At 39.5% G+C, this 17,040-nt stretch overlaps 1 protein-coding gene across 1 annotated transcript in view; it reads left to right on the top strand.

The window, feature by feature from the left end:
- Positions 1-17,040, top strand: part of LOC125658338 (structural maintenance of chromosomes protein 4-like) — a 44,427-nt gene that overhangs the window by 14,339 nt on the left and 13,048 nt on the right. Inside the window, exons 12-23 of the mRNA XM_048889570.2 lie at positions 1,928-2,036; positions 2,287-2,418; positions 2,759-2,961; positions 4,754-4,938; positions 5,831-5,940; positions 6,293-6,415; positions 6,860-6,986; positions 7,321-7,372; positions 7,570-7,707; positions 10,899-11,043; positions 13,391-13,564; positions 15,627-15,806. Coding sequence (XP_048745527.2) covers positions 1,928-2,036; positions 2,287-2,418; positions 2,759-2,961; positions 4,754-4,938; positions 5,831-5,940; positions 6,293-6,415; positions 6,860-6,986; positions 7,321-7,372; positions 7,570-7,707; positions 10,899-11,043; positions 13,391-13,564; positions 15,627-15,806 — 1,678 coding nt within the window. The remainder of the gene's footprint in view (positions 1-1,927; positions 2,037-2,286; positions 2,419-2,758; positions 2,962-4,753; positions 4,939-5,830; positions 5,941-6,292; positions 6,416-6,859; positions 6,987-7,320; positions 7,373-7,569; positions 7,708-10,898; positions 11,044-13,390; positions 13,565-15,626; positions 15,807-17,040) is intronic.

Raw genomic sequence — 17,040 nt, 5'->3', positions numbered from 1 at the left:
ACACTGACAGGAAAAGGTAGCAACTGACGTGACAGGAAGAGGTAAGGACTGACATCAACAGGAAAAGGTAACAACTGACGTGACAGGAAAAGGTAACAACTGACGTGACAGGAAAAGGTAACAACTGACACTGACAGGAAAAGGTAACAGCTGACACTTACAAGAAAAGGTAACAACTGACACTGACAGGAAAAGGTAACAACTGACACTGACAGGAAAAGGTAACAACTGACATTGACAGGAAAAGGTAACAACTAACATTGACAGGAAAAGGTAACGACTGACAACAGGAAAAGGTAACGACTGACGTGACAAGAAAAGGTACAACTGATATCAACAGGAAAAGGTAACGACTGACATCAACAGGAAAAGGTAACGACTGACAACAGGAAAAGGTAACAACTGACACTGACAGGAAAAGGTAGCAACTGACAGGAAAAGGTAACAACTGACACTGACAGGAAAAGGTAGCAACTGACGTGACAGGAAAAGGTAACGACTGACACTGACAGGAAAAGGTAACGACTGATGTGACAGGAAAAGGTAACGACTGACGTGACAGGAAAAGGTAACAACTGACACGACAGGAAAAGGTAACGACTGACATTGACAGGAAAAGGTAACAACTGACATCGACAGGAAAAGGTAACGACTGACAACAGGAAAAGGTAACAACTGACACTGACAGGAAAAGGTAGCAACTGACAGGAAAAGGTAACAACTGACACTGACAGGAAAAGGTAGCAACTGATGTGACAGGAAAAGGTAACGACTGACGTGACAGGAAAAGGTAACAACTGACACTGACAGGAAAAGGTAACGACTGATGTGACAGGAAAAGGTAACGACTGACGTGACAGGAAAAGGTAACAACTGACACGACAGGAAAAGGTAACGACTGACACTGACAGGAAAAGGTATGACTGACATCAACAGGAAAAGGTAACAACTGACACTGACAGGAAAAGGTAGCAACTGACGTGACAGGAAGAGGTAAGGACTGACATCAACAGGAAAAGGTAACAACTGACGTGACAGGAAAAGGTAACAACTGACGTGACAGGAAAAGGTAACGAATGACAGGAAAAGGTAACAACTGACACTGACAGGAAAAGGTAACAACTGACACTGACAGGAAAAGGTAGCAACTGACGTGACAGGAAAAGGTAACAACTGACACTGACAGGAAAAGGTAACAACTGACACTGACAGGAAAAGGTAGCAACTGACGTGACAGGAAAAGGTCATGACTGACACTGACAGGAAAAGGTAACGACTGATGTGACAGGAAAAGGTAACGACTGACGTGACAGGAAAAGGTAACAACTGACACGACAGGAAAAGGTAACAGCTGACACTTACAAGAAAAGGTAACAACTGACATCGACGGGAAAAGGTAACAACTGACGTGACAGGAAAAGGTAACAACTGACGTGACAGGAAAAGGTAACAACCTATACGACGGGAAAAGGTAACGACTGACATGACAGGAAAAGGTAACAACTGACATCGACAGGAAAAGATAACAACTGACGTGACAGGAAAAGGTAACAACTGACATCGACAGGAAAAGGTAACAACTGACGTGACAGGAAAAGGTAACAACTGACATCGACAGGAAAAGGTAACAACTGACGTGACAGGAAAAGGTAACGACTGACATCGACAGGAAAAGGTACAACTGACGTGACAGGAAAAGGTACCGACTGACGTGACAGGAAAAGGTAACGACTGACAGCCACAGAAAGTGCTCCTTTATTGGTCAGAAATTTCTTTTATGTTGATGAGCCACTGAGGTGTCGTTTCTTGATGAACTGTACATGTGTTTGATCTCTACTTCTGTGTTTGATCTACAGTAATTCTCAACTACATGTAAATGTATTAATGAAGTGCATGTTCAAGGTAATTTTTCTATTGTTCGTGACAGTGAGGCTAATAACCTTGTGAAGAATATCCCAGAGATGGACAAACTTCTACAGAAAGCAAAATCCGACTTTGACAGGGCAGTGGAGGTCGATGCGAAGTTGGCAGAGCAGGTAAAATCTGAATGTACTGTTAAAATGATCAGTGTTTAATTGACATGTACATTTAAAATCTGAATGTACTGTTTAAATTATCAGTGTTGAATTGACATGTACAGGTAAAATCTGAATGTACTGTTTAAATTATCGGCGTTTAATTGACATGTGCAGGTAAAATCTGAATGTACTTTTAAAATTATTGGTGTTCAATCAACATGTTATAGGATATGAGATGTTATTAGTGATTGATGCTTACTGTTTGTAGCTGAGAAATTTGAGATCGAAGGTGGAGGAAGCTCGAGGTTCCATGCAGGCAGCCAGAAGCAAAGGGAAGGTGATTGACTCGTTGATGGCACTGAAAAAAAGTGGACAGATGCCTGGCCTGTATGGCAGACTGGTGAGTAACCCAATACAACCATAACTGGAATATGTAACCCAATACAACCGTAACTGGAATATGTAACCCAATACAACCGTAACTGGAATATTTACGAGGGTAGCACAGTTCTTTGGTAAGGATGCAGAATTATTGAAAAGTTTAATGGATTGGGGGGGGGGGGGGGGGGGGGGGGATTTGATTTGCATGTGATATGTTAAAATATTGAAGATGATATGTTTGTGTATTGCTGATTTTTTATTTCCAGAAGACGAAATATTAAGGATAATTGTTTAAAAGCTGTACATGTATGTAGTTGACCAAATCTTAGTCAATCTACAGACCAAAAATGATTTTGCAGGGTGATCTAGGGGCCATTGACATGAAATATGACATTGCCATATCGACTGCATGCGGTGCTTTGGACCACATTGTGGTGGACTCTGTGACCTCTGCCCAGAGATGTGTGGAATACCTCAAGAAAAACAACATCGGGGCAGCCACATTTATCTGTCTGGAAAAGATGGAGAGGTGGAGGGAACACACCAAAAGAAAAATACAGACGTAAGTAGAAGTTGATTATGGACTTGATGAAAACCTTAAGCTGATCACAACATGTTGAAGAGTGTGTCCTGTGTTGTCACATGTAGTGTGTGTCTTGTGTTGTCACATGTAGTGTGTGTCTTGTGCTGTCACATGTTGTAGTGTGTGTCTTGTGCTGTCACATGTAGTGTGTGTCCTGTGCTGTCACATGTAGTGGGTGTCCTGTGTTGTCACATGTAGTGGGTGTCCTGTGTTGTCACATGTAGTGGGTGTCCTGTGTTGTCACATGTAGTGAGTGTCCTGTGTTGTCACATGTAGTGTGTGTCCTGTGCTGTCACATGTAGTGTGTGTCGTGTGTTGTCACATGTAGTGGGTGTCCTGTGTTGTCACATGTAGTGGGTGTCCTGTGTTGTCACATGTAGTGTGTGTCCTGTGTTGTCACAACATGTTGTAGTGTGTGTCTTGTGTTGTCACATGTTGTAGTGTGTGTCTTGTGCTGTCACATGTTGTAGTGTGTCTTGTGCTGTCACATGTAGTGTGTGTCCTGTGCTGTCACATGTAGTGTGTGTCCTGTGTTGTCACATGTAGTGGGTGTCCTGTGTTGTCACATGTAGTGGGTGTCCTGTGTTGTCACATGTAGTGAGTGTCCTGCGTTGTCACAACATGTTGTAGTGTAAGTCCTGTGTTGTCACATGTAGTGTGTGTCCTGCGTTGTCACAACATGTTGTAGTGTATGTCCTGTGTTGTCACATGTAGTGAGTGTCCTGTGTTGTCACATGTAGTGTATGTCCTGTGTTGTCACATGTAGTGAGTGTCCTGTGTTGTCACAACATGCTGTAGTGTGTGTCCTGTGTTGTCACATGTAGTGGGTGTCCTGTGTTGTCACATGTTGTAGTGTGTGTCTTGTGCTGTCACATGTAGTGTGTGTCCTGTGTTGTCACATGTAGTGTGTGTCCTGTGCTGTCACATGTAGTGTGTGTCCTGTGTTGTCACATGTTGTAGTGTGTGTCTTGTGCTGTCACATGTAGTGTGTGTCCTGTGTTGTCACATGTAGTGTGTGTCCTGTGTTGTCACATGTAGTGGGTGTCCTGGGTTGTCACATGTAGTGGGTGTCCTGGGTTGTCACATGTAGTGGGTGTCCTGTGCTGTCACATGTAGTGTGTGTCCTGTGTTGTCACATGTAGTGGGTGTCCTGTGTTGTCACATGTAGTGGGTGTCCTGTGTTGTCACATGTAGTGTGTGTCCTGTGTTGTCACAACATGTTGTAGTGTGTGTCTTGTGTTGTCACATGTTGTAGTGTGTGTCCTGTGCTGTCACATGTAGTGTGTGTCCTGTGTTGTCACATGTAGTGTGTGTCCTGTGTTGTGAAGGTATTTGAGCAAAGTAGATACTGAAGAATCACTCTTATCCGACAACAGTCGTGTACAGATGTATGTTGTCAACAGTCGTGTACAGATGTATGTTGTCAACAGTTTTGTAGAGATGTATGTTGTCAACAGTCGTGTACAGATGTATGTTGACAACAGTCGTGTACAGATGTATGTTGTCAACAGTCGTGTACAGATGTATGTTGACAACAGTTGTGTACAGATGTATGTTGTCAACAGTCGTGTACAGATGTATGTTGACAACAGTTGTGTACAGATGTATGTTGTCAACAGTCGTGTACAGATATATGTTGTCAACAGTCATGTACAGATATCTTATCATCTTAAATGTGGAAAATATTTGATGATCTTTTCAAAATTGAGAGATGAAAGGCATGCTCGCCAGATAACGTAAGATGTTTTAAGATCTGGTTTTTGATCTGTAGTCCAGAGAATGTTCCTAGACTCTTTGATTTGGTGAAAACGAAGGAAGAGAAGATTCTGCCCGCCTTCTACTTTGCCTTAAGGGACACCTTGGTTGCTAACGATTTGGACCAAGCTACAAGAATTGCCTATGGAAAAACTAGATATAGAGTGGTGACTCTTCAGGGGCAATTACTGGACCAGTCAGGTACTGCCAATACACAGATATATACCCAATACACATCTATGTCAAATGAAGATTCCGATCCAGCTTTACAGCTGGGTAACGGGAAGAATGCAAAGTTTACATCAATAGAATTACATTTAGGCTTGTAAATTAGATACACTATTGTATTTAGACTTGTAGAGTACATATACTATTGCATTTAGGCTTGTAAAGTAGATACACTATTGCATTTAGACTTGTAGAGTACATACACTATTGCATTTAGGCTTGTAGAGCAAATACACTATTGCATTTAGGTTTGTAGAGTAAATATGCTACTACATTTAAGCTTGTAAAGTAGGTACACTATTGCATTTAGGTTTGTAGAGTAAATATGCTATTACATTAAGGCTTATAAAGCAAATATACTATTGCATTTAGGATTGTAGAGTAGATACACTATTGCATTTAGGCTTGTAGAGTAGATTCAAGTTTGATCAGATTTTAATCCGTAAATCAACTTTTATTTGTGTGAGAAATTTTTGTGAGATTCACGAGAACCTCATTGCGGATATTTCTTGATGTGAACCAGTCTTTAAATGTCTCTTAGATTTGTTTTCAAAAGATAATTTTGATAGTGAAAATTGGTAGCTGTGAACCAGTTCATCACTGATAAAGCAAGAAATGAAGTTTTGATCAGAAGTTGGTTTGCAGTATTTGGTGTAGTGCTGGGCAGGATTACGAGCTGTCCAAAGATGGAGATTAAGTTTTGCAGGGAGATTGAGATTCGTGTCCCATGGACGTCGTAGTTAACCCTATGAGGTTTACTCTCTGTCATGTGCACAATTATATCTGGAGTTAGCCACAAACCAGTAACTATAATTGATGATAGGGAAGGCTATACTTGTTGTAAAATGTCTTATCTTTTATTCAGGTACCATGAGTGGAGGGGGCAAAACTGTGTGCAAGGGAAGAATGGGGTCATCTATCGCTTCAGCTGTAGACCCCAAAGAACTCAACAACATGGAGAACTCCTTAGAAAAGGCATGTAGACCTCAACAAAACAAAGTAGAAACCTGGAAATTCAAAGTAGAAAGTTTGTTTTGGAGGCTATTAAGAGTTTGTGAACATATATTTCAAGTGTTAGGTACATGTAATACTAGTAAGTTAAGACAGTAGAATTCATATCAATGGGCAGGGAAATCTAGAGAGATGATCATCATTGGGCAGGGAAATCTAGAGAGATGATCATCAATGGGCAGGGAAATCTAGAGAGATGATCATCAGTGGGCAAGGAAATCTAGAGAGATGATCATCAATGGGCAGGGAAATCTAGAGAGGTGATCATCAATGGGCAGAAAAATCTAAAGAAAAGATCATAATCTTTTTGATTTAGGTCACAGCTGAGGCCCAGCAAAGTCGCGCGAACAAGGAAAAGTTGGAAGATGCAATCCACCAAAATGAGAAGGACTTGTCCTTCATGAAGCACAAACAGCAGAAATGTGACCTGGAAATCAAAGTGAGGCTGAGTATGAATGTTATATAGTACTAAGTGAAATTAAGTGTAAATGTTGTGTAGTACTGACCAAGGAAATGTGGATTAGAATTCAAGTCAACACACTTTAAAAGAAACATGTTTGAATGACGAGAAATCTGAGTATTTATCCAGAGATTATATCATGTGAAGCTAGTTTTGATCGATTAGTGCAGATATGCATGTACGACAAAATTTGTTGATGAATTTCAGAGTAAAGTATAAAGCATGTTGGTCCAGCATGAGTTAGTGTTAACTGGTTTGGTTCTGATATATTGGTCCAGTATGAGTTAGTTTTAACTGGTTTGGTTCTGATATATTGGTCCAGTATGAGTTAGTGTTAACTGGTTTGGTTCTTTTGATATGCTTTATCCATGACTATGGAGGCCTTGTAGAATGGTTCCTTGCTGATGTTGTAACTGATTTTAGGCCTTAGAGCAGCAGATTGAGTCCTTGACCTCCCAGATCAAAGAACAGGAAGCCAAGGTGAAAGCAGCAGCTCCTGATGAAAAACAACTGAAAGAATTGGAGACCAAGGTCAACCAATACAGAAAAGGTCAGAGGTCATGAACTATATCTAGACTGTAGCATATGTTGATCTAGAGGGTTTAAAAAATAAATCACTGCCTGCTTTACTTGTTAACAGCGAATTATCAAATGTTTCAAATTTCATTTGGTTTTGGATTATTGATATTTCATAAAGAACTATCCAATTTGGGTTTTACAGTGTGTGTCTCCCGGGGTCACTAGTGTTTATTGATACAGGGTAGTGTCATTATTCATTCATGTGGTTGTGCAAGATGATGAAAAATGTGTAAAGAACCCAAGTTTTTTGTGATTTGGGGAAAAGATTTGAAGTAAGTTCTGGTAAACCATTGAACTCTTTGCAGACTTTGACAAGGCAAATGGAGCAGCTTCGAAAGTAGAGGCCCAAGTCCAGCAGTAAGAATGGCTTAGATATGCTGACTAGTGTTAACCTTTACTTGTACAGTGTTTATAAAGAATAACTCCTTACACTTCTATATCATTATAAACTCAGAGTCTTACCACTAAAATAACAAACCTTTGATATGATTGGATGGTTCTCCTTGTATATAAGGATTGTTACTCTGAATGTTTCATATCTCTCCAATGTTTAGACTCCACAAGCAGATCATGGACATCGGAGGAACCAAGATGAAGGCTGCTCAGTCGTGTGTGGACGCTGTCAATAACAAGATTGATACAGTTACAGGACAAATTACGAAAGCCCAGGTGGGCATCAAGACCGCTGAAAGGTAAATATATATGTAGATAAGGTGGGCATCAAGACCGCTGAAAGGTAAATCTACATGTAGATAAGGTGGGCATCAAGACCGCTGAAAGGTAAATCTACATGTAGATAAGGTTTTTGTTTTTGAGAGATGACAAGTATGGCTGGAAAGTCTATTTAAGAGCATTAAAGTTCTAGAAATGTTTGAAAGGATCATTGAGAGTCAAAATGAATAGCAACATAAAATCTATGGTGGCTGGGAGGGCTCTTTAAACATTTCCATGTTGATGAGTAAAAAAGTCTATATTCCTACATGAAACTTCATGCCCCTGCCCTGAGGTAGGTGTCATTGTGTAAGAAATGTTGAAATGTTCATGAGGATGCTTGTATATACACTGTACATGTCTTCAGAGCAACAGGAAAACAGGTACATCAGTAATTTGAAGGATTGGCTGTAGTCATGACAATGTTTTGGATATTCAGTAATTGAAGGATTAACTGTAGTCATGACAATGTTTTGGATATTCAGTAATTTGAAGGTTGGCTGTAGTCATGACAATGTTTTGGATATTCAGTAATTTGAAGGATTGGCCGTAGTCATGTCAATGTTTTGGATATTCAGTAATTGAAGGATTAACTGTAGTCATGACAATGTTTTATATATTCAGTAATTTGAAGGATTGGCTGTAGTCATGACAATGTTTTGGATATTCAGTATCTGATACCTTTTTCATGATTTCTAAAGTCAAGTGTGTTTTTTTTAAGCCCCCTTTAATCAGGGATTCAGGGAGCATATAGACCCAATTTTTGGTTTGTTCATCTGTCTGTCTGTTTGCTGAAGACTTTAAACATGGCCGTATCTTTTGGATGGATGGTGATTGAGTTTTCATGTTTCACATGTGTATTAATTGACAAAATTTCATTTTGTACCAACATTTTTGACCTTGTAACCTTCACCTTGGAGTTTGACCTACTTTTGGAAAACTTCAACCTTGGTCATAACTTTTGAATGGTTAGTGATGGGGCTTTCATATTTCACTTTTGACAAGACCTTTCTTTAGAAATACATTTTTATACGACCATCTTTAGACGGGATGTATTATGGTACAGCGATGTCTGTACGTACGTCCGTTCGGGGTTTTCTCTTTATAATTTCATTTCCCTTTCACATATCATGCTGAAACTTGCTGTGTAGCTTCTTTGTGGGTCACTCTGGATCATACTGCAATTTTGATCCATTTCGACCTTTTTTCCAAGAGTTTTGCCCCTTTATTTGGAAATAATTATTACATGGAGGGTACATAGTTTGTCCACCCTACTCCTCCCACAGTTTTCAACTGAGAGTCTTCTTATTTTGTGGAGTGTTTGTATGGGTATTGAAGATGTGCATGTGGGATGGATTTTGATTTTCTACAATTTTTGAGAAAATTACAGGTTGTTGAACTTAGTCTACAGTCAAACCTGTATTAAGAGACCGTCCAACGGAGAATGGAAAAAAGGTCACATATGACAGGTGGTCTCTTAATACAGGTTGCCTATTTTCCGCAGTTTATTGATAAAATTTCGCACATAATTTGTACAATGGAGAAAATGACTACATGTATTTGAAATTTATCATTAAGAATATCAAGTACAGTTTAAATAGTTGTAAAATAAAATTAATAATACACTGTAGTTAAAAATCTAGAATGCAATGTGTTATATCATAATTTATTATTCATCAAAAATTATATTTAATCTATTTAAGAATGACAAACATGCATTTCATATTACACATTTACATGAGATTTAGGCCTTTACGAACTGCATGTCAATTTTCTAAAACTTATAAACACTTTGTTGTATTAAGAGTATTTATGTATAGCCTACTTGTACAGTGTAACTAAAAATGCAATGCTTGTGGTAAGAAAGCAAATGATGAAGTGTTGTGTCTCCTTTCGTACAATACATGCTGGAAATATGTTATTCAATTTGAAAAACATTAAATCACAATATCCATTGTACATGCACAGCAAATCTTTTAAGCTTTGAACTAATGCAGGCAACTTTCTTGAACTCGGACGTGTCAAATACTAGGGACATGTTGAAGTGAGCCGCTAGTTACGGTCATTATTCTGGAAACCTCGAGTATCTCATGCAGGAAAACTACAAATACTCCGTTTAAAATTTCAGTCCTAAGCACAATATTTACCTGATTTGTATCACAAATTTTTCACATAATGGTATAACAAGTGGTAAATTTTCCTTTCCGATCTAGCGTACCCGGCACTTCTTAAAGTTTGTCGAAATTCACACCTTCAAATACACCGGCCTTGATTCCCTGGGGGGCTTTTTATGGTCACATACACTGTACGACAGTGAGTCACTTAATACAGTGGGTCGCTATGGCAGTTTTGACTGTATTTAGAAATTAATATTCTATGAAGGGTACATAATTTGTCTGCCCAACTCCTCCCACAGTTTTCAAGTGAGGACCTTCTTAGTTAGTGGAGTGTTTGTATAGGTACTGAAGATGTGCATCTGGAGAAGGATTTTGATTTTCTTCCATTTTTGAAAAAATTGCAGGTTGTTGAACTTGGTCCATTTTGAGGAAATCTCAATTTTTAAGCTAAGACCCTTTGTTGATATGAAAGTTTGTCACAGCCTCATGATGGCTGATACTACCTGAAGCAAAGTTATACAAATTATAGCACAAGAAAAACACCCTTTGTAAGCATTTCACAGGCGTATTATGTACCGTTTGCGGTACTCTTGTTTTGTTTTTACATCATGACCGTTACCTGTGAGTTTGAGCTACTTTAGAAAAAAACCCAAACTTGATCACAACTTTTTGAATGGTTAGTGATAGAGCTTACATATTTCATTTGTGTATTCCTTTTGACAGACCTTTCTTTTAGTACCAAAATGTTTTACCTCATAACGTAGTTTGACTTACTTTCTAAAAACTATAAAACTTAGGACATAACTTTTAAATGTTTAGTGATAACAATTTCATATTTCACATGTGTATCCCTTTTTCCAAGTCCTTTAGTAACAGTTTTTGACCTCATGACCTTGACTTGGGAGTTTGACCTAAATTAACTTGGCCATAACTTTTGAATGGTTAGTGATGGGTCTTCCATATTTCACATGTGTATTCCTTGTGACAGACCTTTTCTTTTGGTGCCATACATGGTTATCAGTGGTTCACAAATGCATCTTGTTTGATTTTGATAGAAACCTGAAAAAAGCCGAGGAGAAAGTCAAAACAGCTGCAGAAGACATAGAAGAAAACAAGAATAAGATTGAGGAACTACAGAAACTGCTAGAGACATTAGAGAATGATGCTACAACAGTTCTGAAGGCATACAAAGAGGCTCAGGTCAGTTGTACAGTTATTAGAGAATGATGTGTAGTTATGAGAGAATGATGTATACAGTTATAAGAGAATGATGCTACAACAGTTCTGAAGGCATACAAAGAGGCTCAGGTCAGTTGTACAGTTATTAGAGAATGGTGTGTAGTTATCAGAGAATGATGTATACAGTTATAAGAGAATGATGCTACAACAGTTCTGAAGGCTTACAAAGAGGCTCAGGTCAGTTGTACAGTTATTAGAGAATGGTGTGTACAGTTATTAGAGAATGATGCTACAACAGTTCTGAAGGCATACAAAGAGGCTCAGGTCTGTTGTACAGTTATTAGAGAATGATGTGTACAGTTATTAGAGAATGGTGCTACGACAGTTCTGAAGGCTTACAAAGAGGTACAGGATACAAATACAACAGTTTACATATCAATTCTTGATGGATACATGACCAATGCGAATAAATTTAGAGGTAGGGAATTAAAATTCTTATTAATTTTTCGGTATTATTCATCAAGATTTGTATATGGTTGTCTATTTTATATGCACACTTGTTTTCCCTATAAAAGTACAGCATTTAATGCTTTTCTGACAATGTTCGAGTTTCTGGGTTTTATAATTGTTCTCTCTTTACTATATATACTACTCAAAATTTGATAAGGATCATGATATTTTTCTGTTTAAAAAATTAATAACTGCATAACTGGCAATATTGTGTCCAAGTGAAATCAAAAACGTCTTCAACAAACTTGCACTTGCATTTCATGCCATGGGAAATGCATTTCTCATCACAGTTTATGCTTTTGCTACCATTGCACGATTTTCACTCGGGCATCGGTGTCTGATTCTTTCCAAAATTTCAAACTCACTTGAGTGTTTACACTAGGTTTATCAACACAATGCCCCCTCAACGTGTAAGGCGTCGCCTGATGACAGAACAACTGGGCAGATGTATTGGAATGCTTGACGCTGGCTATTCACGTGACGTTGCAAATGCACTAATCGTCAGCCAGAGCGTTGTAAACAGGGCCTGGAACCGACAGCAAACTTTTGGTACAGCAGCACACCGACATGGGGGTGGTCGTCAGAGGTCGACAACCCTACGCCAAGACCATTTTGTGGCTCTTCAGGCACGACACCATCCCTTCTGGACAGCAACTAGCCTACGTAACGACCTCCTGAACGCCTCGGGGGTGAATGTGTCCTCTCAGACGATACGGAATCGGCTTCATAATGCAGGTCTCAATTCGAGAAGGGCATGTGTTCGAGTCCCTCTGACTGTTCGACACCGGCGGGAGCGATTGGACTGGGCTGAAGATCATGTCACTTGGACACAGAACGATTGGGTTCAAGTTCTGATCACCGGTGAGTCCAGGTATTGTTTGGACTTTACAGACAGGAGGCACCGAGTGTGGCGACTACAACGTGAACGTTTCCATGATGCCAACATCAGTGAACATGACCGTTATGGTGGTGGTTCCATCAGGGTCTGGGGTGGAATCAGCAGGGATGGAAGAACAGATCTTCATGTTCTGGAGAGAGGAACAATGACGGGGGTGCTGTACCGGGATGAGATCCTCGATGTTTACGTCAGACCCTACGCTGGTGCTGTTGGCCCTGAGTTCATCCTGATGGATGATAACGCCCGTCCTCATCGCGCCAGGGTGGTGGAGCAGTACCTTCAGCAGGAGAAAATTGTCCGTATGGACTGGCCAGCGCGCTCGCCGGACTTGAACCCGATTGAGCATGTTTGGAACATGCTGCAGGTTGCCCTTTCACGCTGTAGAACACAACCCATGACTTTGGCAGAGCTCGGAAACGCCCTCGTGGAAGAGTTGAACAACTTTCCCATTGGAAACATCCGGGTGCTTATTGACAGCATGGCTCGACGTTGTCAAGCCGTCATTGATGCAAGGGGTATTGACACTTCATCGACCAAGTGTAATGATGGACTATCCCCAAAAACTGTGTAATTCTTTCTCTGGTTTGCTGTTAACTCTTTGTAATGAAGTGCCTTTTGGTGTTGTTATCAGATTTCAAGCATTCCATATTGATAAAAGTTCATGCCGTTCATGAATTTTCATTCATAACCTGAGTAAACACATTTCTGAATAAATTTATGTCTTTTGTTATGTTAGTGGTAAATTACACACATATAACTTAGTGATCTTTATCTAATTTTGAGTAGTATATACACTGTATGATATACTGTATATGAAAATGTAACACTGGACTACTATGTGAACTCAAACAAATAACAGAAAGGTTGTGTTTAACACAGGACCACTATGTGAACTCTCACAAACTAATTGTGGTATTCTGTAGGAATGAAATAACAGAAAGGTTATGTTTTGATGAACAGGACAAGATGAAGGAATCGGAGGTGGTTCTGAATGAGGTCCAGGCAGAGATCAAGAAACTGGAAGAGGACGAGAATGAGTTGCAGAAGGAAGTGGTAGATGTACGCCATGAATTGGAGCGGATCGAGGGGATCGTCAAAAGCAACAAGCTGAAAGTCAAGCACTGGAGGAAAGAGGTAGTGTATAGAGATGGAAGGGGGGGGGGGGGGGGGGATTGTCACTGAAAGTCAAGCGCACTGGAGGAAAGAGGTAGTGTAGAGTGGGGGGGGGGGGGGGGGGGTCACTGAAAGTCAAGCACTGGAGGAAAGGGGGGGGGGGGGGTGTCACTGAAAATCAAGCACTGAAGGAAAGAGGTGGAGGGTGTCACTGAAAGTCAAGCGCTGGAGGAAAGAGGTAGTGTGGAGATGGAGGGGGTGTCACTGAAAGTCAAGCGCTGGAGGAAAGAGGTAGTGTGGAGATGGAGGGGGTGTCACTGAAAGTCAAGCGCTGGAGGAAAGAGGTAGTGTGGAGATGGAGGGGGTGTCACTGAAAGTCAAGCGCTGGAGGAAAGAGTAGTGGGGGGGGGGGGGGGGGTGTCACTGAAAGTCAAGCACTGGAGGAAAGAGGAAGAGGTAGTGTAGAGATATGGAGGGGTCACTACTGAAAGTCAAGCACTGGAGGAAGGAGGCAGGGAAAGATAGAAAGGGGTATCAATAACAGACACTGGTAGAAGGAAGGAGTGTATGAAGAGACAGGGAAAAATATGTTGAAAAACAAACACTGTAAAAGGAATCATTGTAGAGAGGTGGAAAATCCTCCATAGCAACAGGTTAAAAATTTAGGAGATAGGCAGAGACAGACACAGAGAGAGAGGTGGAGGGGGGGGGGGGGGGTCGGTCTGTTGACAGATTTGTAAATTTTGTATGGGAGTGGGATACTTAAAGGGAAAGGCAACCCTAAGCACATTGTTGCTTTTATGAATTAAATATTTCTTACTGATATCGTAATTGACAGTCCTTAACAATAAAACTCCTTGCTTAACAATTTAATCTATCATGTATTTTGAATTACCTGCTGCCAAGAGAGCGGCCATTGAAGTTTAATTTATGACGTCACACCGTCTATTCTGGTTTATTTCAATAGCAGCACTGTAAACATGACAAATCATGAACAGTTTTAAGTTTGGAGCCATATAGATTTGAGCCTGCTCTTTCGCAAGAAGAAATTGAGAAAAGAAGACATTCAGTCAAGTCGCAGAGCAGGCAGACGATAAACGTTTCTTCATAAAATGTCTTGAACCTCAACTTGTCATTACGCAAATGATGGATCCACAGATTACGTAGTCTTTTCTTTTCAAATGACTTTGATGAGTCGGGAATTTTGAGAATTTTTTCCCCCCACATCTCCCCTTCGCATTAGTGTAATTAACTGCTTGCCAGGAAGGCATCAACCTATTTATTCATAAGATCTACCACATGCACATCTTTGATGATCTCTCAGGTGCTTGGGTTCAGGATCCCCACCCTTCCGAATAAGCTACATGAGTTGATTTAATTACTTTTTGTTGACAATATTTCTAATGCATGTCAACGTTTTGCATACCCATATAGTCCACAATACATGAAATTCAAAGTAAGCCCTTTTAAAAAAAAATACCCTCACTAGTTATTATAAGTTCTGTTATAATAACCAGTGAGGGTATTTTTTAAAGGGCTTATTTTGAATTATTGGACTTTATTGGTATGCAAGACGTTCTTGACCTGCATTAAAAATATTTTCGTGAAAAAAGATAATTAAATCAACTCATGTAGCTTATTCAGGGGTGGGGGGTGTCCTGAACCCAAGCACCTGTGGATGATCTTAGAATTTCATCAAAACAGTAACAGACGGTGTGACGTCAAAATTATTGATTTTTCTGGTCTTGAATACATAAGAGTTCCACATCATGGCAGCCTCTATAGATCGCAGGAATTTCAATTTTTGACGTTTTCAAATTAGCCATATATCAACAGAATTGTATGACAAATCTTTATCACTTGATTAATCCTATCTTTTATGATGTAAGAATATTTTAGGTTGCCTTTCCCTTTAAAGACATTCCTATTTGTTTTGTATGTGGGAAAATGTGTAGGTTTAGGAGGTGGAATAACAGAGGAAACCTTGGAGAAAAATCTGTAGGATGTGAATCCTATGTATATATATTTAGCTTTATAATGACAAATCACATGACGATTTATTGATGTGTATGGACCATTACAGATGGGAACGCTGACCCTGACCCCCATTGATGGCAAAGACATTGGGGAGCTAACAGAACTTTCCCCTGAAGCTCTTACTGACATTGACAAGGAGGGAGTACAATATGAAATCACAGTGCTGGAGGAAAAACTGGCTCAAATGAAACCCAACATGGCAGCCATAGCTGAATACCGCAAAAAGGTAGGCCTGTTCATCAATGGTCTTCACCCCAAAAAGTTAGGCCTGTTCAACAACGGTCTTCATCACACAAAAAAAAAAAAATTTCAGCACATCCCCTTTGGGAATGTAGACGCACAATTTTTGTCTGAACCATACCAATTTTTACATGCCCAACTTTAAATTATTGACTTTTTTCTATGGAATGATACCAAAAAATTGGGAAGTTTCATATTTATGGTTTATTATACTTTCATGTAAAATACTCGAACCTGATTGGTCGAGAAGCATTTGAAAAAACATATTGTTACGCTCTGAGAACAGAAAACACGCGCCCCAGGGTGATAGTATCTAGCAACGGGTAACAGTACTTGACAACGGGTGATATTATAAAAAATTATCACATGCGTCAAATTTATGCGCGTACGGTTCGCCGTAGATTGCTAGACGACGTCGTTTGAGCGTTTGTAATAAACGCGAGTACCCGCATCGAAATACGAAATATCACATGACAGTGATTGATCAAATGTCAACAGACGTAAGTTTTTCTGCTTTCCAGTTTACATAACATTCAGTATAATAAAACAAATATTGCATGTAGTTGAGGGTAACATTGAAATTTTCACCCCTCGAGAAACCATTGTCAACCTCGGCTACGCCTCGGTTGACAATGGTTTTCTCGGGTTGAAAATTGTCAAAGTTACCCTCAACTACATGCAATATTTATATAATATACACGTACTCTTATAAAAAAAAAACCAAACCATTTGATGGTGTTTATAATGCGTTAAAATCAACTTAATTAGTAACACGAACATGAGGGAATCATTTGAATAACAATCTCAAGTACTTAAATACACCACTGTAATAATTTGTCAAGATATATGTAATTCATTGTTTTTATGTTTACAATTTGTATGTCGATTAAAGTCAGCATACAACAATTTTGATGTGAGCATTTGACGAAGAACGAGCCTAAGTAAGAAAAGTACATCGTTTTTCTGTATTTCTTCATCATTGTATGGAAACAGTACACTAGATATTCGCTAGGTATTGAAATTTCTAGTGTGTAATATAGATACACATGTACCAATGTGTATCATCTAGTACAAACTATGAAAATGGAGAATTATGAAAAACACACAGTTAACGCAATGATTTTGAAGTAGTAAGAATGTGAATACTTGGGTAACCATTAAAGCCCATGGGTCTCTTGTTTATGGTGTTCTTGGAGGTGAAATCTTTGTTCCATTTGCTG

The sequence above is a fragment of the Ostrea edulis genome, chromosome 9 (assembly GCF_947568905.1).
Source record: "Ostrea edulis chromosome 9, xbOstEdul1.1, whole genome shotgun sequence".
Classification (NCBI taxonomy): domain Eukaryota; kingdom Metazoa; phylum Mollusca; class Bivalvia; order Ostreida; family Ostreidae; genus Ostrea; species Ostrea edulis.
This window is presented reverse-complemented; position numbering and strand designations above follow the sequence as displayed.